Raw genomic sequence first — 22,355 nt, forward strand, 5'->3', positions numbered from 1 at the left:
GGGAGCATTTTGATTGACAAGTGAGAGGATAGAATAACACATGAGGTTAGGGCACCAGACCTAACGAGCTGCCTGCCCAGACCTGTAGCAATTCCTCCAGGGCAGGAGAGAGCAATCCTGGATGACCACGCAGGGCGCAGAGTCAGCTCAGGACGAACGCTGAACACGCATGTGCTGTGCGGCCTGAGAAGCAGCTGAGAAAACTCGAGAGGCACAAAAGATGCAAAGCATTTGGGGTGGGTGTGGGAGTCATGGAGACCAGCAGAGTGTCTGCCGCATCTCAGATGCCAGACCATGCTTAAAATAAACCACAGCACAGCAGACAGACTCCTAGGGCAGTGGACGGGAGACGGGTAACAGCTGGGCTAAAGGAAGTGGTAGGCAGATGAGCTGTTTCCAGTCATGAGGTTTGTTTTTAAAATTAATTTATTTTTATTTATTTGAAAGGCAGAGTTACAGAGAGAGACAGAGAGAGAGAGAGAGAGAGAGATCTTTCATCCACTGGTTCACTTCCCAGATGGTCTCAATGGGCAGGGCTGGGCCAGGAGCCAGGAGCTTCTTCCTCGTCTCCCACATGGGTGCAGGGGCCCAAGGACCTGGGCCATCTTCTACTGCTTTCCCAGGCCATAGCAGAGAGCTGGATTGGAAGTGGAGCAGCAGGGACATGAACTGGCGCCCATGTGGGATGCTGATGTTGCAGGTGGCAGCTTAACCTAACGCGCCACAGCGCCGGCCCCATGTGTTTTTATTTTAACATTTTGTTCTTGGTGGGCTCCCTGAGTTATAGGTAGAAAGGCTCAACAGTGAGCTAGAATTTGGGGCAAATTTTTAGAAACAAAGTTAGCAATAGTTCTTCAATATTTAAAAACACAAGAGTACTTCAAAGTGTTTGTGGAAAATGGAATAAAAAGGCAAGTTTTCATGGATGCAAAATTCTTTTTAAAAAAATTTTAGGCCAAGCCAGTGCCGCGGCTCACTAGGCTAATCCTCTGCCTTGCGGCGCCGGCACACTGGGTTCTAGTCCCGGTCGGGGCACCGATCCTGTCCCGGTTGCCCCTCTTCCAGACCAGCTCTCTGCTGTGGCCAGGGAGTGCAGTGGAGGATGGCCCAAGTGCTTGGGCCCTGCACCCCATGGGAGACCAGGAGAAGCACCTGGCTCCTGCCATCGGATCAGCGCGGTGAGCCGGCCACAGCGCGCCTACTGCGGTGGCCATTGGAAGGTGAACCAATGGCAAAAGGAAGACCTTTCTCTCTGTCTCTCTCTCACTGCCCACTCTGCCTGTCAAAAATAAAAAAAAAAAAAAATTTAAAAAAATAAAAATTTTTAGGCCAGTGCCGCAGCTCACTAGGCTAATCCTCCACCTGCAGCACCGGCATCCCGGGCACTGGTTCTGTCCCGGTTGCTCCTCTTCCAGGCCAGCTCTCTGCTGTGGCCCGGGAAGGCCGTGAAGGATGGCCCAAGTGCTTGGGCCCTGCACCCGCATGGAGACCAGGAGGATGCACCTGGCTCTTGGCTTTGGATCAGCACAACGCGCTGGCCATAGTGGCCATTTGGGGGGTGAACCAACGGAAAAGGAAGACCTTTCTTTCTGTCTCTCTCTCTCTCTCACTGTCTAACTCTGCCTGTCAAAATATTTTTTTAATATTTATTTATTTATTTAAAAGACAGTTATAGAGAGGCAGAAGCAGAGAGAGAGAGAGAGAGAGATCTTCCATCTGTGCTTCACTCCCCAAATGGCCACAATGACCAGAGCTGGGCCAATCAGAAGCCAGGAGCCAGGAGCTTCTTCTGGATCTCCCACGCGGGTGCAGGGGCCCAAGGACTTGGGCCATCTTCTACTGCTTTCCCAGGCCACAGCAGAGCTGGATCGGAAGTGGAACAGATAGAACTTGAACCAGCGCCCGTGTGGGATGCTGGCACTGCAGGCACCAGCTTTACACCACAGTGCAGGCCCCTCTTTTTTGAAATCTATGAAGAATCTTCAGAAAGTTCATTAAAAATATACATTATGGAAAAACTATGCATGAATTTGTTTTGGCACCCAAAGGAAATTATCTTTTAATTATATTTTCCATGAATTCAAAAAAATGTATTTTTTAAATTTATTTGAAAGGCAGTAACAGAGAGAGAGAGAGAGAGAGAGAGAGAGAGAGAGAGAGATTTCCCATTACTAATCACTCCCAAACTGGCTGCAGAGCTAAAGCAGGCCAGGCTAAAGCTGGAAGCCAGTTACTCCATCCGGGTTTCCCACATTGGTGGTGGGAACTCAAGTACTTGGGCCACCAGACACAATGGCAGGAAGCTGGATCAGAATCAGAGTAGCCAGGACTCAAACCCAGCACTCCGTTCCAAGCAGCAGCTTAACCTGCTGCGTCACAACTCCCGCCCCTTCCATGACCCTCTGGAAGTACTCTCATAAGTGTGTTTTTGGCTCCAGCAGCATCTGTCCTGGGGTTTCATACTCGGGTACCCTTAAAAAAATTCACCCATGTTCATATATGAAGACATCCACAGAAACATTTGGGGCAATTACAAAACCTAGGACGTGGTCACGGTGCCCATCCATAGGAGGCTGCTCCATCAGGTGTATGGCCACATACTAAAGTGCTGTGTGCTCCTGAAGTTGAATTGCTGAAATGCATGAAGTCTGGAGGCCGGCCTGTGGTGTAGCACTGGTATCCCATATGGGTGCCGGTTCGAGTCCCAGATGCTCCACTTCCGATCTGGCTCTCTGCTGTGGCCTGGGAAAGCAGTGAAGATGGCCCGAGTCCTTGGGCCCCTGCATCCACTTGGGAGACCCGGAAGAAGCTCCTGGCTCCTGGCTTCAGATCAGTCCAGCTCTGGCTGTTGCAACCACTTGGGGAGTGAACCAGCAGATGGAAGACCTTTCTCTCTCTTTGCTTCTCCTCTCTCTCTGTGTAACTCTGACCTTCAAGTAAAATAAAAAAATAAATAAATAAATAAATAAAAAATTGATGAGGCCGGCGCCGCGGCTCAATAGGCTAATCCTCCACCTAGTGGCGCCAGCACACCGGGTTCTAGTCCCGGTCGGGGAGCCGGATTCTGTCCCGGTTGCCCCTCTTCCAGGCCAGCTCTCTGCTGTGGCCAGGGAGTGCAGTGGAGGATGGCCCAAGTGCTTGGGTCCTGCACCCCATGGGAGACCAGGAGAAGCACCTGGCTCCTGGCTTCGGATCAGCGCGGTGCGCCGGCCTCGGCGGCCATTAGAGGGTGAACCAATGGCAAAAGGAAGACCTTTCTCTCTGTCTCTCTCTCTCACTGTCCACTCTGCCTGTTTAAAAAAAAAAAAAAAATGATGATAGACATCTTCCATCTGCTGGCTCAAGCCCCAGATGGCTGCAATGGTGGGGGCTGGACCAGACTGAACCCAGGAGCCTGGAACTGCATTTGGGTCTCTTAGATGGGTGGCAGGGGCCCAAGCACTTGGGCCATCATTCTGCTGCCTTCTCAGGATTCAAACTGACACTCCCAAGAGGGGAGGCAGGCACCTCTAGCTGCAGCTTAACTTTCTGTGCTCCAGCGCCCACCCCCACTGCAACCCCCACACCCCTAAAATGTGCACGTTTTTGAAGCACAAGCTTGTGAAGTGAAATGCCCAGTTTCACCTGGTGCCACCTGGCACCCCCTTTTGCCAATCTGCATTGCCTGGAAGGCAGACTACCACAATTACTGCTGTAGTGGCTCACCCATGAAAAGCAGGCTACCACAATTACTGTTGTAGTGGGGCACTCCTGGAAGTCTTAGAAGGCAGCAGTTCTTCTCTCTGAGTTGCTGGAAGGCTGTGAAGACTGACAGGAGCCTGGAGGGGCTCCATTCAGGGCTTTTGCTACTTAGAGCGCAGCTCTGGGGCCAGCAGCACCGCTGTCACTCAGACACTCCCTGGAAATGCACACTGCCGGGCACCCAGCAGGCTGATTGAACCAGAATCTGCACTCTGCAGGGTAAGCCTCCTGCATGGGAGACGCCAAGGTGTGTATGCCTGCAACTGAGAATCCCGCACAACAAACCATATCCCCTCCTTCCTGCTCCCTCAAAGACAACGTCTCAAATAACCACTCAAATTCATAGGCCAGGTACCAGATACCAATCACCCTGTGTTGTGGTTTGAATAGGATTTGGCTCCCCACACTCAGGCGTAAATGTATACCTCAAAGTTTGGCGAGCATTTGGTTGCAACAGTTAAGCTGCTGCAAGAGACCTTGCATCCCGTATCACAGCGCTTGGTTAAAGTCCTGACTGCTCTGCTCTTTATCCAGCTTCCTGCTAATGCACACTCTGGGAGGCAGCAGACGATGGCTCAAGTACTCAGGTCCCTGCCACCCACGCGGGAGACCTGGATGGAGCACCTGGCTCCTGGCTTCATCATGGCCCAGCCTTGGCTGTTGCAGGCATTTGGAGAGTGAACCAGCAGATGGGAGAGCTCTCTCTCTCTCTTTCTGCCCTTCAAATAAAATGAAAACAAAGTCTTAGGAAAACAGTTCATGATTAATGTTAACAATGGATGGATTAAGGATGGAGACTTGGTCTAGTTACAGCATTCAGGGCTGGGTCTAGTGGGAGATTCCTGGGTCATTAGGGGCTTGCCCTTGGATGCTACTTCTTTCTCATTTTATTATAATCTTTTTATCATTGGTAATATTTATTTTTAAAAAGTATGTTTATTTGAAAGGCAGCATTACAGAGAGAGAGCAAGAGATCAATCTTCCATCTGCTAGTTCACCCTCTAGATGGCTGCCAACAGCCCAGGCTGGACCACATGGGTTCAGGGGCCCAAGCACTTGGGCCATCCTCCACTGCGTTCCCAGGCGCACTCACAGGGAGCTGTATCAGAAGTGGAGCAGTCTGGACTTGAACCAGGGCCCATATAGGATGCTGGCACTGCAGGCAGTAGCTGAACCCACAGCACCAGCCCCCAGGGGCTTGTACTTGTTGTTTCTTATTTATTTAGTGACAGATTCAATTATTTTAAAGTCAGTTTCATCCCCCATGATGGTCAGCCTCTCGTTCCACAGCTTGGGCGGGTCTACAGTCACCCAGGATGCCAGCAGGTATTGATAGGTCTCTACTCCTGTCTTTCCCTGACCACACCCGACAGAGTATGGTGAACCTTGGCTTTCCCATCCTGTCTAACAGATGAGAAGACCAAATCTTAAGACTTAAATACCTTTCCAGCTGCCAACAGCTGCTTAAACTCTCAACACTGCTATGATATAGTCATTTGTTTTACCTAATTCTCTCATTACCATATGACCTTTCTGTGGTAAGAGCTGCCAGTCTGGGGCCAGTATTGTGGCAGAGCAGTAGAGCTGTTGCAATACCAGCATCCCATTTGGGCACTGGTTCTGTCCCAGCTGCTCCACTTCTGATCCAGCTTCCTGCTAATGTGCCTGGGGAAGTAGTGGAAGGTGGCCTATGTGCTTGAGCACCTGTCACCCACATGGGAGACCCAGATAGAGTTCCTGGCTCCTATGGCCCAGCCCTGGCCATTGCAGCCATTTGGGAATGAACCAGCACATGGAAAAATCTGTCTCTCTCTGTCTCTTCCTCTCTGTAACTCTGCCTTTTAAATAAACAAACATGTTTTTAAAAACCCGTAATTCATTTTTTAAGATTTTATTTATTTATTTGAAAGTCAAAGTTACACAGAGAGAGAAGGAAAGGCAGAGAGAGAGAGAGAGAGAGAGAGAGAGAGTCAGTCTTGCATTCCTCTGGTTCACTCTCCAATTGGCCACAATGACTGGAGCTGTGCCCATCTGAAGCCAGGAGCCAAGAGCTTCTTCCGAGTCTCCCACACAGGTGCAGGGGCCCAAGGACTTGGACCACCTTCTAATGCTTTCTCAGGCCATAGCAGAGAGCTAAATCAGAAGTGGAGAAGCGGGACTTGTAGAATTACAGGTAGCGTCTTTACCCGCTACGCCACAGTGTCGACCCCTGTAATTCTTCCTTGATCTTCAGTGCCCAGTTCAAAACAGGAGCTCCATAAATATTGTATAAAGTGAAGGGCATTGTTAGCTAGACCCATGCACAACAAAAGGTTGATGGGTAAAAATATGTAAGCACGAGACATAGGTCAGAAAAAGCCGGAGCCAGATGACAAGGTCAGCTTTTCCCTCCCTAGGATGGGGTAAGGAGGGCAGCAGGTGCCACCTCTTGTTTTACGTGAAAGCCTGGCCTCAAGCCTGACCTTGCACCATATCCTGTCTCCAGGTCATGGTCTGAGCTGTCTGTGCCAACATCCCCGGGGCAGCAGAGCAGCTCACGGCATGTCTGTTCGTTTTCAGAGACCAGGGCGTGGGCGAGAAGCTGGAGCTAACAGAACACGCATGTCCCTCTCAGTCTTATCCAGCCTCTGTTTCAGCCACAGTCCCCAGCCAGCACACACCTGCACGGAACGCAAAGTGTACTCCCCGGAACCTGTAAAGCAGCTAAGAATTAGGCCTGTTTGCACCACACTGCATCCCGCCAAAAATCCCCAGCTCAGCCCTGCCTCCCACACAAGCACTTCCTCGTCCTTAACCCCCCACACCAGGGTCCCACAAAAAAACCCAGCACGAGAGATCAGTGAGTTACTCTGATGTTTATTTTAATGCATCTTAGTCCACACAATTGGTATAAAATCAGAAAAAGCAAAGCAAAATAATAATAATAATAAGGGTCTGGAGTCTTAGCATCGGAGGGCACCGTATTTACACGTACAGTTGGTGGCCGGTACAAGTCATTGCCAGACAGTCCTTGGAGGCACAGAACATTCTAGACCTGGCCAAGCCCCAGGAACGCACCATCCCGGGGGGAAGAAGGGAGGGGTCTAGATGCCAGTCCTGCAGCTCCGCCCGTAAGAGGAAAGAGCGAGTGATGAGAGCATTAGAATTTATTCATTATAGGAATAGCGGCAGCCTAGCTAGGTACAGAAGCGGTCTTAAACCATTTATATTACACGGAATTATTCAGGCCTCCTTTAGGGCGTAAAATTGTTAATTGAATTTCCAGTGAGTCGTTTAGAGGATTAGTGAGAATAAGGAATGGTAGATACATAGCACCATGTCATGGATTTGTTGTCACTGCCTGCTCACTGACATGGAGAAGACTCCACGCGCAAGGGCAGGTGTCCCAGGGCCAGGGCGGCGTCTTCGCCACGGTTGCTGTTCAACGCGCAGGGACACCCATCATCAAGGGCTTTGGGGCCATTGTTTCGTTTCTCTCTTTTTTTTTTTCTTTCCCACACTTTGGTTTTCTAGGAGGGAGGTATCTTCTTTCAGATGAAAGGGAGGGGACCAGATGATGTTCTACTTTCTTTGGGGGCAAAACAAATTTAAAAAAAAAAAAATCAAAAACAAAAGTACTGAGCTTGATTATACTGTTAGGATGTCAGGTTCCTTAGCTACTTCTTTAAGGTTCAACACGAGCCTGAATGTCAACAGAGAAGCCGAATACTACTATGTACATATATGTAAAAAGTGTTATAAATAGGTTTTATAAACCATAGATATTATATACATCTTCGATCGACAGCAACTGCTTTCTGTTTGGTTTGGATTCACTTGGGGCTGTTGGGGCTAGCGCTTTTAACTTTTTTCTTAGTTTCTGGTTTTCTTCCTCCCTTGCCTGGGTAAGCTCGGAGCCTCGGACGCACACACACACGCGCGCGCGCACGGGGTCAGGGTGCCTCATTCGCGTTTCCGCAAGATCACGTAGACTACGCCGCTGAGGAGGGCCAGGGGGAAGGCCACCCAAGCCAGGATGTAGGCGAAGCCGTAGGAGTAGTCCGAGTTGAGATGCCACTCCGTGTGCCGCACCGTGTAGATGGCCGCTGCGCTCATCACGCACAAACCTGCCAAGGAAGGCACACGCTGCGTGACCGAGAGCTCACAGTAGGGGGCGCCCTCGCATGCACCCCAGTCACCCCCAGCACCGCCCGGGAAGCACAATTCTAATTTGGGAGGCACCTACTGTCAGGTGCAGAACTCAGAGGAAGCACCTAGGGGTGGGAGGATGGAAAAGGACCTGTTGTCCACTGCCCACTTGGGCTGTCTTGGCCATTTCCGGCCCAGGGTCTCCAACACACTTCTCTCTAACTGGCCCCAGTTCCCACGTCACGCGAGGTGTGGGCAGTGAGTGAGTGAGCATTCAGGCTGCAAGATCAACCAACCCATCTCGTTCCCTGCGTGGTTGGCCTTGGAGAGCCCTGGTAACCCGTGACCCACTCTACAAATGGGCAATGGCACAGTCCAAAATGATCAGCGGGTGAAATGACCATGATTGGATTTGTGCTGTGGGCCCTGTGCAGACAACAGGGGCCTCCAGTGCCCTCAGCAGGGCTGCCCTGTGGGAGGTGCAGCAAACAATGCCCACAGGCACTGTTGGGCAGCAGCCAAAGGTGAGGACGGCACAGGAGGAAGGGGTTGATAGGTGTGGGAGCAAAGCTGTAGAGGAAGGAGACTCTCGCCACCCAGCTCCATCCCACCTGGGGTCCCCCGGGATTGGGCTTGAAGCCCATCAGAGGCACAGGTAGATCTGGCCACCCTCCCTAAACACCAGTGATGCGAGAGGGAGAAGAAAGGCCTCCACCTTGAGCCCCAGGCAGCAGCCAAGCCCAGTGGCCCAAGCCCATGTGACAGTCAGTGTGCCCTGGTGGGGCGGGGGAGGAACAGGGATTGGTGATGTCAGAAGCCCAGTGAGGAGTCGCACAAAGCCCAGTCTGTTCCCTCCTGAAAACAGGGTCTTTGAGAAGCTGTGAGTGACTCTATTATGAATCCAGCACACCACGTAGGATTCATGTGGTTCCAACGCTCCCCATGGCTGGGACCACCTACATCTAACCTCACTGCTATTTGGGCTATTTCTCAGGACACTGCAACTTTGTTTGAACAAAACGCAGAAATGGAACTGTGTCCACTGATAAGACTGGCCTGAGGCAGCTCGGAGGAGAAAATGCCCACTCAGTGGGCCACTGGCAAGAAGGCCACACCGTGGTCTTGGAACAACAGGGGTAGGGGGCCCAGGACCTGCTACCTACAGGAAGTCCAGGAGACAGCAAAGACATCTGTGTCACAAGCATGCATTTCTGATTTCTTGGAACACACTTTCTTTGCCTTTGGAGTTTCTCAGTATCTCTTGCCTCTCTCCAACAGGCTCATTCTTGTCTTGAAGAAATATCAGAGGGGACTACATTGTGGGACTTGTGATGCCAGCATCCCCAATCAGAGCACAGGTTCAAGTCCTGGCTGCTCCACTTTCGATCAAGCTCCCTGCTAATGCACCTGAGAAGGCAGTGGATGATGGCTCAAATAGTGCATCACCGCCACCCATGTGGGACACCAGGATGGAGTTCCTGGCTCCTGACATTCAGACTGGCCTAGACTGTTGCAGCCATTTGGGAATTGAATCAGCAAATAGAGAGAGAGAATATCTTCCATCTGCTAGTTCATTCCCCAAGTGGCCACAACAGCCAGAACTGAGCCAGGCCAAAGCCGGGAGCCAGGAGCCAGGAACTTCATCCCAGTCTCCCATGTGGGTGGCAGGTGTCTAAGCACTTGGACCATTCTCCGATGCTTTCCCAGGCCATTAGCAGGGAGCTGCTTCGGAAGTGGAGCAGCCGGGACACAAACCAGTGCCCATATGGGATGCCGGCGCTGCAGGCAGCAACTATATACACTGCAATGCCAGCCCCAGAAAAAATTTTAGAGTTGTGTCTTGAGCTCTGCCTGACCCACAACAGAAAAAAAAGGGAAGCTCGGCCATGGAAGACAGCCAGGTGTTACAAAAGGCTTACAAGGCAAGACAATGCTTATCGTGTGTGTAAAGCCTCCAAGGGGCGGTGTCTGACCAGTGCCAGTGTGAAAATGCCCTGGCAGCCACGTGGAAAGCAGCTGTGCCCTGATGTCATGGGCAGAGAGAAAGCATTGGGTTCTGTGCTTGGCCCCGAGGGGCCAGGAGTGGCAGGATACACAAGCACAGTGACTAACCAGATGGCCACATCTGCACAGCTTTCATCCTCACAGACTCCCAAACGAAGGAACCCAAGCTTAACTGCCATCAGCAATAAGTTTAGATGCCCACGAATTCAGAGGAAAACACCTGCTTTCTCTACTGCTCTTGCGAGGCTGCTGTTTCAAGGAAGATGTGAGTGGTAGTATTACAAGGTTGCCTGTACACCCGGAAATATAGAAAAGAAAGGCTCTTTGGCTAAGGGCCATCTGTCTGGACCTTGAGGATCCCTTATCCAACATTCTTGGGACCAGAGGTGTTTCAGATGTCAGATGTCTTCAGATCTTCAACTATTTGCACATATAGAATGAGTGATTTTGGGGAGACAACTCGAATCCCATCACAAAACTCATTTCTGTTGCGAACACATAATTTTATGGAATATTTTTTAATAATTGTGTGCATCAAACATGGGATCATGGTATGGAATTTTCCATTTGTGGCATCAGGTTGGTGCTCAAAAAGTTTTGAATTTGGAAACATCTAGGAGTTTTGGATGAGGGATACTCACCCTGCCATCCCTCAAAGTCGAACATTTCTCCTAAAGGACTGTGCCTTGCCTTCTCAGCACCAACTAGGTGGAGACGCATCAGGATCTCCACAAGTAAATGAGGTCCCAGCACACAGACAGGTGTAACTACAGATGAGCAAGCTGAGGGTTGGCAGGGACTGGGACCTTCTGGGAGGGGCCTCGGCCTGGCAGCAAAGGTCAGCTTTAAATGGAAAAGCATGGATCTCACACAGACATCAAGGTGCTGAGTGTTCAAGTGCAAGACTGCACACCTGTCTCAGGGTGGCTGGCTCTGCCACATACCCCTGCCAGTTCTCCCCATGGTCCTTTGGGTTAGAAGGTCTGAAGTGCCATTAATACAGAGGGCAATCTCTGATGAGCCATCACCCAGAACCTTTGGAAGGGGGCGATCACAGGTCAAGGCCAGCAAACAAGGAAGTCTTGACACTTCTTTATCATCCCCATTGCCCTTGGTGCAATGAGTGCCTACTGCCTACAGGCTCTGCTCTCCCCAGCTGAGTAGAGGCAGCAAAGTAAATGAGACACAGCTCCTATGTTCAAGGAGTTACCTGTCCAGAAGAGACACCCCTGGACACTTTGAACACAGTGCGATAGAATTCGATAAGGGAGGAGAAACACAACAGATGCCCTGAGGTCATAGATGGGCACTGGGTCCAAACTCAGAGACTGGAAAAGCCTTCATGGAACACAGGGGCTTGAGCTGAGACTACAGGATGTATAAGAGGTAGGAGGTGAGCAGAGGTGAGGATTCCAGGTGGATGGAAGAGCAGATGTGAGGTGAGAAAGGCCAAGAGCTCTTGGTAGATAGGGGGTCACAGCTGGAATCCCTGAGCCAGGCTTCCTGCCCAAGAGGCCGGGCAGCTCACTGAGGGCCAGGAAGGGGGAGCTTGAAGATACGTTTGAAGGGCAGCCTCTGAGAAGAGAATCGTCATCAGTGGCAGGTTCTGGAAAGATTGATCTGACCGCCAGTGTAAGAAGCAGATTTGGGAGCTAGGACAAGGCAGGTGACCCAAAGCTGCAGGAGGAGGCTTGCACACAGCTGCCATACTATGGGTAAAGGTGGGGAGAAGAGACAGGTAGACACCCATGGAGGGCACCACACAGTGGCAAGACTCAGGAGGAGCCGGGGGCTGGGGTGAGGGTGGGAGGAGGGCAGAGTGTCACCACCACAGTGGGTGACTGGGAACAAGGACGCCTTGGCAGGCAAGGGGATCAAACTTCAAGGGATAAGTGGCCAACACCAAAGAATGGGGCAGAAGGAGGAAGTGGTTCCGGCTAATTGAAGACTTCACACTGCACCTTGCACAAGCACTTTGATTTCAGAGCCCAGGGTGGAAGCCAGAGTGCAAATGGCTGGAGACCCCAGGTCGGCTGGGTGGCGGAAGATGCAGCCAAGTGCTGCTTTGATGGCTGGGCACCCCCTCCTCTTCAGGGCAATGAGGGGGGAGGGCGGGAGGAAGCTGGGAGGCCTGTGACTGTGCTTCCAGCCCGGTTTCCATTTCCAGCATCCAAATGACCATCACTGTCTAGAAGGCTACCATGGCATCACTGGGTGCTGATGTGGGCAAGAGCAGAGAGAGACACTCAGAACCCCGGGTTCCTTACGAGAGTTTCTAAGGGAGCTACTTGATTTCAGGGGTCTTTGAATCACTTCCAGCAAGGAGGGCCGCTGTGTTTGCCTTCACTTCCTGCCAAACTCTTTTATTCTAATTGCCCGTATTGATTTATGTACAACAAATAAACAAATAAGTGGGATGCACTCAGGAGTGTCCTTCAATCATCTTTCCTGTAAGGAGCAAATACACCAAGATCTGCAAAGTCTTTCTTTCCAGATCTGTATCTGTAAGAGAATCTTTTTTTTTTCTTTTCTTTTTTTTTTTAAATTTTTGACAGGCAGAGTGGACAGTGAGAGAGAGACAGAGAGAAAGGTCTTCCTTTGCCGTTGGTTCACCCTCCAATGGCCGCCACGGCTGGCGCGCTGCGACCAGCACACCGCGCTGATCCAAAGGCAGGAGCCAGGTGCTTCTCCTGGTCTCCCATGGGGTGCAGGGCCCAAGCACTTAGGCCATCCTCCACTGCACTCCCGGGCCACAGCAGAGAGCTGGACTGGAAGAGGGGCAACCGGGACAGAATCCGGAGCCCCTACCGGGACTAGAACCCGGTGTGCCGGCGCCGCAAGGTGGAGGATTAGCCTATTGAGCCACGGCGCCGGCCGTAAGAGAATCTTGATGCATCCCCATCTTGCCAAACTCAACCCGACAGAGTGGAGGCAAGGATGACCACTGAAGGCAATGGGTTCTGACAATAAGAGGGGCTCCAAAATCCAGAGTCAGTTTGTTCTTTCCCCAGAAGAGGGTCCGGAAGAATCTACAGCCCATGAAGGGGACCCAGCTTATCTATGGAGGCATAGCCTAGAGGATCTCACAGTGGGCTGAGGCACCAGGGAACTGGCTGCACCAGTTGTTCCCAGTCCGAGAGGCACAGCAGAGTTACTGAGGGATGTGCAGTAAATGAGATGCTCTATGGATGAGGACTTGGCAGCACTGTTTTTTTCTTGAAAGCCCTCCAGCTGGGTTTCCAGTGCAGAGTTAGAGTTCAGGAAGTGGCCAACCTAACATGTAGGTAATTGAGGAGAGAGGATTGTGAAATGGGAAGCCTGTGGCTTTTCATGAACTGGAGAGAGGATGATGTGGTGAACCAGGAGTCCTCTCACTGTACAGAAAGCTGTCAGGTAGAGAGAGGCTGAGGAGACAGCTCCTAAGCCTAAACTCAGCCCCGAGAGCCCAAGGTACCTCTCATCTGCTTTGGCTGCAAGCTCCTGGGTACGAGCTATAAAGACCACAACCGGACCCTCCAGAGGGACCCTGTGCAGAGATAACCCAGCCTGTGACAGCCACTCAGGAGACTCAGTCGAGATTCCAATGGTTTCCACTAAAAAGGCTTCAGTGCTTTGAAGAGATATTTGCCCTGCTGGCAGCCAGCTACTAGTAACCATGCCTTCCTGGTAGGTGCCTCCTTGGACACAGCATCCCACGACTGGATACTGCTTTCCTCTTGTCTCCCTCTTCTTTCCTTCCTTCTCTCTAGTTGTGTTTGCTGATTGCTTTAGCTCTTCTGTCTTCTTCCTTAATGTTAATATTCCTGGGTTTCCCGTAGTTCTCATCTCCCTGGCGAACTGCTTCTTAGCTGACCATGAGTTGGGACACACCATGACCAACCTGCTTTGGAATTGTCGCAGGCAGAAGGAATCAGAAGTGGAATCCTTACCCCTCTCGGCTCTCAGCTTGCGTGGAAAAGACCCTACAGCCAGCAGATGCGATATTCTAGCTATCCGAGGCCACCCAGGCAATCAGCTTCCAGATCACTGGGACTGGAGTTTTAACCACCGAAAGCTGTATAGTCTAGGACTTACAAATGTCAGTTGTTATTTTAGCTTAATTCGAGAATGCGTCCTATTCAAATACAGACCACAAGCCGATCACTGAAAAACTGGGTCTTGTGAAAGACACGTAGCTAGATTTGAAGGGGATAAGTGAGACAAAGAAAGAACAAACCATGGGCTTTTAGATTTAGGGGTTCCTCGGGCAGAGTTCTAAAATGCTGGTATTGAGTTCAGAGGAGAAGCCAAAGAGCGAGGCAAGTGTGGATTCGTAAACACTCTTGGGGGAGGAGAACAGCTCAGTCCCCAGGGGTGTTTGGCTGCACTGACCACTTGTGTGATCCCTTGGCTCTTAGCTCTGGACTTTGCTAAAAGGACATGGTTACAGAATTTAAAGTTGAACTCTCAGTTGGAGGAGCTACCTATTTTGGGAAGCCCCTTCACGTAACTTCATCCTCCTCAGGCCGAGATTTTGTTTGGCAAGTTCTAGTTCAGATGTACTTGGGCACACGTGGAGGTTCTGATCCACAAACTCAGACCACCGATAGAATCCCACACTACTTCTACCCCTTACTTCTCACCAATGCCCTGCAGAATTAGACAGCTGGAAGCCAACAGACAGAAGGACCAGAGCCAACAAAGCAATATGCTAGCCAGAATCTAGAGGCGAGGTTGAAAGATGTCACCCTCTGTGATGGAAGCTTCTAGAATTCTGCACACTGGGCCTTTGAATAACCAGTCTAATGAAGAAACGTGAGGATATATTAGGGAGGAAATCAAGGGAGCCTCTCATAGGTTTTCATGAGCTGTCCTGGTCCCCCTCTTTGGAAATGATGGCATTACACAAGGGTGCCAGAACGAAGAGGCAGTAAATCAAAGCCAGTGGACTCCAGGACCTGGACAGGAGGAGGGTAAGAGCTGTCGGTGTGGCTTCACCACCACTCACAAGAGGAAGACACACACTTGGCTGTGAGCCTGCCAGCCACTGGCACAGCAGGGCCAGCTTCTCACCTGAAGCAGAGATGTCTCTTGGGAGGGGTAACGGAATCTACAAAGAGCCAGCCCTCAAGACCTGCCTGCTCTCTGACATCCTCAGTGTTGCGCTCCAATTCTGTGTCTACACTGCAGCTCCATTCCCAATGATCCATCTGGCTAGGGTGGGTGGGAAGCTTCTCTGCAGAGAATCTCTTTCCTATGCACTTATTCCGTGCAGACGTGGAGCGCCCCCAAGGTCTAGGTCATGGGCACACACACACACACACCCTGACCTACACTTTATGCAAGGCATCCGCCAGGCAGATTCCCAACATCAATCTTTCTGGGGCCACAGTCTTCTATTAAAGCAATCCCTCCGCAGTCGCCATGGATCGGCCCGGCATCCCTGGGAGCCTCGCCATCCCGCAACTTACCAGCCAGGATCTGGAAGACTCCCGTGATGTAAAAGCGGCCGCCCTTGGTGAGGGTGAAGAGCTGGCAGAAGAACAGGAACAGGGAGAGGACGCTGAAGATGATGGACAAGATCATGGTGGCCTGGACCGACTGCAGCCACTCTGTGGGGAGAGACGCTTGGTTAGGAAAGTGCACCCTGGTCTGGAGGGCTCAGCCACGAGGCTGACAGATTCTTTTCCTAGCAGAACTCACCCAGTTCATTTGCGCACCCTAAAAAGGCACTCTTTATTTAACAGTTCCTTTTGGAAAGCAAAAAAAAAAAATACCTATATAATACACATTTAACTGTGGACATTTTAGGGAAAGGCGCTAAGAAAACGCCTATGATTCCACCACTAAGAGTTAAACTTGAGGGGCCAGCATTGTGGCCTAGTGGGTAAAGCTGCTGCCTGCAGTGCCAGCATCCCATATGGGCGCCAGTTCGAGTCCTGGCTGCTCCACTTCTGATCCAGCTCTCTGTTATGGCCTGGGAAAGCAGCAGAAGATGGCCCAAGTCCTTGAGCCCCTGCACCCATGTGGGAGACCCAGAAGAAGCTCCTGGCTCCTGGTTTTGGATGGGCATTGCTCCAGTCATTGTGGTCATCGTGGGAGTGAACCATCAGATGGAAGACCGTCTCTCTTGTCTATAACTTTACCTCTCAAATAAATAAAATCTTTTTAAAAAAGTGTTAAACTCAAATTCATATATTGGCTTCCCTTCCCAAATGTGTTACATACATACACGGACGATCCCTGACTTACAATGATGGGGTGTAGGATTTTTTTTTTTTTTTGACTCTACAATGGTATGAATGCAATCTACATGCAATAGGAACTGTAATTAAAAATTTGAATTTTGATGATTTCTTGGGCTGGCGCTTATGTGGGCTGACTTTCTCCGGGCAGCAGCAGTGAGCACAGCCCCCAGTCGGGCCCACAGCTCACGCTGTTGCTGAGCTGGGAGGTGCAGCAGGTTAGATGGATCGGTGCCTTTTCCACATATGATATTTTCAATTTACACTGGGTTTAGCAAGATGGAACCCTACACTAAGTCAAGATCTGTATGTGTTAATAAGGTTGAGCCCACCCATTGCCTTTCTTCTTTGTGCCCTCAGGGTGTCTCAAAGGGCTTACGGAACCCCTGTATTCCAAAAAGAAAAGTTTAAAACCACCATTCAAAATATCATTCAAAATATCCTCAAGGAGAGACAGAGATCCTGGGGAGTCCAAACTGGCTTTGCAGAAAGCTGGAAGGAAACGCGCGCGGCAACATGGGTGCTCTGTGCAGGTGTGGAAACCCACTGGTTCTGCCAGGCCGTGTCTCTGTCTCACGGAGTCCTACTCCTGGCCTTCGTCCCCAGCCCACAGCAGTTTGTGCTCAGTCACATCTCTCTTAATTGTCTTAGACAAACCCTGCCATCTTTCAATTGAAAGGCAAGGAAGGAAGCAGCCCTGTAGCATCTCCAGTTCGGCTTCCACTGCAAATAGACCTGGGCACCTTCACCACCATCTGAACTAATAAAAACCCACCCCAGTGTGATGGTTTTAAAAAGCACACATCGGGGCTTGGCACACTATTCAAGGCTGTGCAATCTGGATGGTTTACAATGAAAAGCTGACGAAGACAAACCTGTGTAGAGTCGCGAGCAGCTCACAGCAGAATGTTTAGGGTGCTGAGTAGGGAAACTGTTCTTTGCCTTTCGTACAAGATTTTTCCAGACAGAGACTGGAAGCACTTGCAAGTTGGAAGAAACCTGAGAAATCCACTAACACAGCTCCCCTGCACTGAAAGAGATTTCCAGAGATGTCTGGAGAAGCCCAAGCGGCACAGGCTAGCCCCTGATTCCAGCCCCGTTCTCTTTCCACTATAACACCATATACGTTTCTTTAATTGTTTTTCAACTTCTTTGGCAATTTAAGTAGGAAACGGATGCTTCGTGGGCTGTGAGCCATCCTGATTGAATTTTCACAGATGCTGAACTGAATCTCTTTGTCTGCACTCAGCACGGGGGGGTGGGGGGTGGGGGGGTCCCTTCAGTGGAGCACTGTGCAATAATGCTATGCTGACATAATATAATTGGAAAAAAAAACTAATTATCTAGCACTCTGGTAGATGCAGCTGAAGACACAAAGAAATCTGAGATCCAAATATGAAACTAGAGCAAGTGGAGTGCTTCACCTTGGCCAAGAAACGCCCTCAACATGCACTCCTGCGAGAGGCCCGGCTGCCGGAGGTGATACCCTGGGTTTCCTTCTCCAACCCTGAGATCTTTGCCCTCACTTTCATGCCCACTATCACTAGCAGCAGGAACCACTATTCAACATCACAGGTAGAGAAAACTTCAAATTTTTGTTACCTAAATCGTGCCTGAAACTTGTCTTATCAATCATGTGAACTCTAGTCCCAACCCAATTACAACAGTTATGTGCCATAAAGACTTTTTCAAATCAGATTGAGAGATACAAGAGATGCCCCTAAAACAGAAGGCAATAGGGGCCCAAAGAAGTTTTCATCCAGAGAGCGCTGGGTGAGCCCCAGCTGTTCTGAGCTAAATCCTCTGATTGGCTCTAGGGAAGATGAAGGTGAAGGTTTTCAACCCTAAACGCCATAACTAAGACACACACATGAAGATAGTGCGTCCTCAGGGGCTGATGCTGTGGTGCAGCAGGTTAAGCTGTCACCTGCAGTGCCGACATCATGTATGGGCGCTGGTTCGAGTCCCGACTGCTCCACTTCCAATCCAGCACCCTGCTAATGCACCTAGGAAAACAGTGGAGGATGGCCCAAATGCTTGGGCCCCTGCACTCATGTGGATGACCCTGATGAAGCTCCTGGCTATGGTCTGGCCCGGCCCTGGCTGTTTAGCCATTTGGAGAGTGAACCAGCAGGTAGATGATCGATCTCTCTCTCTCTCTCTCTCTCTTTTCTCTCTCTCTCTCTAACTCTGCTTTTCACATAAATAAATAAATCTCTTTTTAAAAAAAAATGCATCCAGCTATGTACTGTTAATCACGATGTTGATTGACAAGTCATTCACTATAATACTCAGAGTTTTACTTGGATTAAATCATCCTAGCTTTATTTTGATAAAAGAGATTGACCTAAAACAAATAGCATTGAAAACAAAAAGACTAAGAAAAACCTCCAGGCAAACAATCACAAAGAGAAAGCAGTTAAAGTTATGGTGGCATCCAAAGAAACAATTTAAATTAAAAGAATGCAAGTAGCCAAAGAGGGAAATTTCACAGAGGAAAAACTTGGTTTGTTGATGTTTACTTGATCTATGACTGAAGAATCAAGGAATGACAGTCATAAACCTTTATGCAAATAATAACATGGCCCAGAAAAAAGTATGAAGCAAAAAACAGTCAAAATAGGAGAGGAAATGGACAAAGCCCCAATTATCAGATAAACTTTAGCTTCCTTCTCTGAACAGATAAATCAGGAAGAATATAGGTTATTTACAGAAGGGGGTTAGCAAATTAGTCATATATATATATATATGTATATATATATATATATATATGAAATTTGTGTCCAAATGACAAAGTCTACAAATTATTTTCAGTCATAAACAGGACAGTCTTACAAATTGACTATGTAGTAAACAACAACAAAAAATCCTCAACTCTTAAAGAAAGTGGAAATAAGCACAACATACAACTACGGACAAATGAATCAGAAGACACTGGACTAAATAAATCCATCAGTTCAAAAACATTCCAAATAATCCCCTGGATAAAGAAAGGAAGATGAAAAGTAATAGCTTCTTCAACAAGGAATGCTATTGAGAGTTCTGTGGTGAGCTGCAGTCAAAGCTGTTCTCAGAGGACAATGCATATTCCTACATGCATTTACTGGAAAAATGCCAAAAAAGGATGAGCCAAACTTTCAACTCAAGAAGCTAGAAAAAAAATGAAATAAATACAAAACTAATTGACTCTTTAGATGAAACCGGAGATTAGTCAAACAAAAAACTTTGATAAAATACATTTAATAAAAACATCTGGCTCTTTGAGAGCAAAATAGATAATGTGAATGACTTTTATTAAACTACATCAAAGAAGCACTAAAGAAACAGAAACATAGCAAACTACTGGATAGAAATGTTCCAGATTGTGAAGATACAAAATAATCTACAAATTCAACCACCAAATGGAACTTGAGAAAATGACTCAAAAAGTCATCTAATAGACTATAGGCTATAGACTATAGAAAAATTGTGAACCAAGCACAATACAAGCAGATGAGAACAAAAACATGATAATACAATAAGAGCAAAAACATAACCAACAAAAAACTTTACAAAATAGATGAAACCAGTGAGAGAAGATACCACCTACCAGATATCAAACACATATCTATGTCCTTGTTATTGTATCATATGCCATGTATTACATATATATTCTATTTATTAAATACATAAATTATATATATGTAATATGAACTTATAGAAATATATTTTATTTGTAGATATACACAGCTTATTTTTATAATACTGAGGTTTTTTTTTTAAAGAACATTTAATTTAGTATTTTTATTTTATTTTATTTTATTTTTTTGACAGCCAGAGTGGACAGTGAGAGAGAGAGACAGGGAGAAAGGTCTTCCTTTACCGTTGGTTCACCCTCCAATGGCCGCTGCAGTTGGCGTGCTGCAGCCGGTGCGTCGCGCCAATCCGAAGCCAGGAGCCAGGTGCTTCCTCCTGGTCTCCCATGGGGTGCAGGGCCCAAGGACTTGGGCCATCCTCCACTGCACTCCTGGGCCACAGCAGAGAGCTGGACTGGAAGAGGGGCAACCGGGACAGGACCGGCACCCTGACCGGGACTAGAACCCGGTGTGCCAGTGCCGCAGGCGGAGGATTGGCCTATTGAGCTGCAGCGCCGGCCTATAATACTAAGTTTTAGCAATACCAACAATGTGGTATTTGTCATAAAGGAAACAGAATAGGACAGACTCAAGATTGGAAATTGACATAGAAATTAAGTATATAACACATATAGCATACAAACCTATAGCGAAAAGATGTACCAGATAAGTGGTGTTGGTTATTCAGGTGATAAAAAATAAAATCAGATCTCCAGCTCACATCATTCACAAAATTAAATTCCAGAAAAAAGAAAGAACTGAATGTAAAATTAGAACCCATCCAGGGGCTGGCGCTGTGGTGCAGAAGGTTAAAGCACTGGCCTGAAGCGCCAGCATCCCATATGGGCGCCAGTTCGAGATCTGGCTGCTCCTCTTCCAATCTAGCTCACTGCTATGGCCTGGGAAAGCAGTACAAGAAGGCCCATGTCCTTGGGCCTACACCCACATGGGAGCCCCGGGAGAAGCTCCTGGCTCCTGGCTTTGGATTGGTGCAGCTCCAGCCATTGCCGCCATCTAGGGAGTGAACCAGCAGATGGAAGACCTCTCTCTGTCTCTACCTCTCTCTGTAACTCTATCTTTCAAATAAATAAAATAAACCTTTAAAAAAAAAACCCACCCAGATACACAATTCACAAAGGAGAAATATGAACAGCCAATAAACATATTAAAAAGTGCTCATCCTCACTAGTAGCAAAGGAATGATAGTGAAATCTATGAGGAATGAGACGCCAGTTTTTACTCACCAAATTGTCAAAAGCATTTTCTTTTTAAATCCCTGATAGGCAGCTGTCTACATGTCTACAGGTATCACATGGTCAATAATAATGGCAACATAGTAACCCTCTGTGGCCAGCATTTGGGCCAAATGCACTTATAATTGCCCATGCCTGTAACTTAATGACTCAACAACGTAACTCTAAGCTGGATAAATACTTGAACATATACCCAAAGAGAAACCAATCAGGACGTTCATTTTAGTAACATTTCCACAAGGGGAAAATAAATTGGCATATACCTCTGCAATGGAGGAACCTGCAGCACTTAAAAAGGCGTGAGTTAGAAGGCAAATAGCTTTGGAAATCATTTCCAAGGCAATGAAAAAACAAGGGGCGTGCATAGCTTGACGTCATTACGTAAACGTACACTAAAACCTAGATAGGTGTGTACACACGGGTATGCACGCACGTGTTCCTGGAGAAAACAGAGATGAACTGAACTGGGGCGTGCATTCGATTTAACAGTTAAGCTGCTAGTTGGGTTGCTGCATCCCGTATCAGTGCCCAGGGCTGAGCCCGGGCTCTGCTCCCAACCCCAGCTCCCTGTGAATGCACACCCTGGGAAGCCCCAGGTGATGGCTCAAGTGTGGGAAGCCTGTATTCAGTTTCTGGCTCCACACTTCAGCCAGGCACTGTGGCTATTTGGGGAGTGAACCTGCAGATGGGAACTCTCTCTGTTGCATCTCTCAAATAAATCAGCAAAAAGGTTTCTAAAGTAAAATTATTTTTTTAAAAAGATTGCCTGTATTGAGCATGTACAGACTTTTTTTCCTCCTTGCCATTATTCTCTAACTATTGACACAGCGTTAACACTGTGTTAGCTATTATAAGTAATCTAGATATGATGCAAAGTCTCTGCAGAGGCACTGGAACCAGGAATGACTGTATCTGGACTACTGAGATGATTAAAAATCCATTGAAAAGATCGCTGGTAAGGAAGATGCTGCAGTCAACAACCAGTTCAGACTCAGGCTTCCAGAACACAGAGACCTGTGGGGCTCCTGAGCAGGATGGGAGCCCCATGTGCCAAAGAGAAAAGAGACTTTTCCAATGCCACCCAGCAGAAGCTAGTGGGGGGGGGGGAGAGAGAAAGAGAGAGAGAGAGAGAGAGCGAGCAGAGCCCAGGAGGCAGCAGCCTCCAGCCCAGCCCCCAGCAGGCTGGCTCAACAGCCCTCAGCACCCTGACCACAGGGAGGTCCACCACACCCAGGGGAGAACCCCAAGCTCATTGGACATTGGTCCCTGGCCAGAATCAGTCATCAGAAGTGGCACAGTGGACAGATATGGACAGTCCATATCACACACTACAGAAATGACAGGTGACAAGGGGAGGATCCCAGGCCTGACCCTGCTGGCAGCTTGGTGCT

The 22,355-nt window shown here is 48.8% G+C and overlaps 1 protein-coding gene across 1 annotated transcript in view; it reads right to left on the minus strand.

The window, feature by feature from the left end:
* Positions 1-6,577: 6,577 nt before the first annotated feature.
* Positions 6,578-22,355, minus strand: part of PMP22 (peripheral myelin protein 22) — a 31,828-nt gene continuing 16,050 nt past the window's right edge. The window contains exons 4-5 of the mRNA XM_062215988.1: positions 15,324-15,464; positions 6,578-7,847 (exon numbers count right to left, since the gene is read on the minus strand). Coding sequence (XP_062071972.1) covers positions 7,684-7,847; positions 15,324-15,464 — 305 coding nt within the window. The 3' untranslated portion in view covers positions 6,578-7,683. The remainder of the gene's footprint in view (positions 7,848-15,323; positions 15,465-22,355) is intronic.

The sequence above is a fragment of the Lepus europaeus genome, chromosome 18 (assembly GCF_033115175.1).
Source record: "Lepus europaeus isolate LE1 chromosome 18, mLepTim1.pri, whole genome shotgun sequence".
Taxonomy (NCBI): Eukaryota; Metazoa; Chordata; class Mammalia; order Lagomorpha; family Leporidae; genus Lepus; species Lepus europaeus.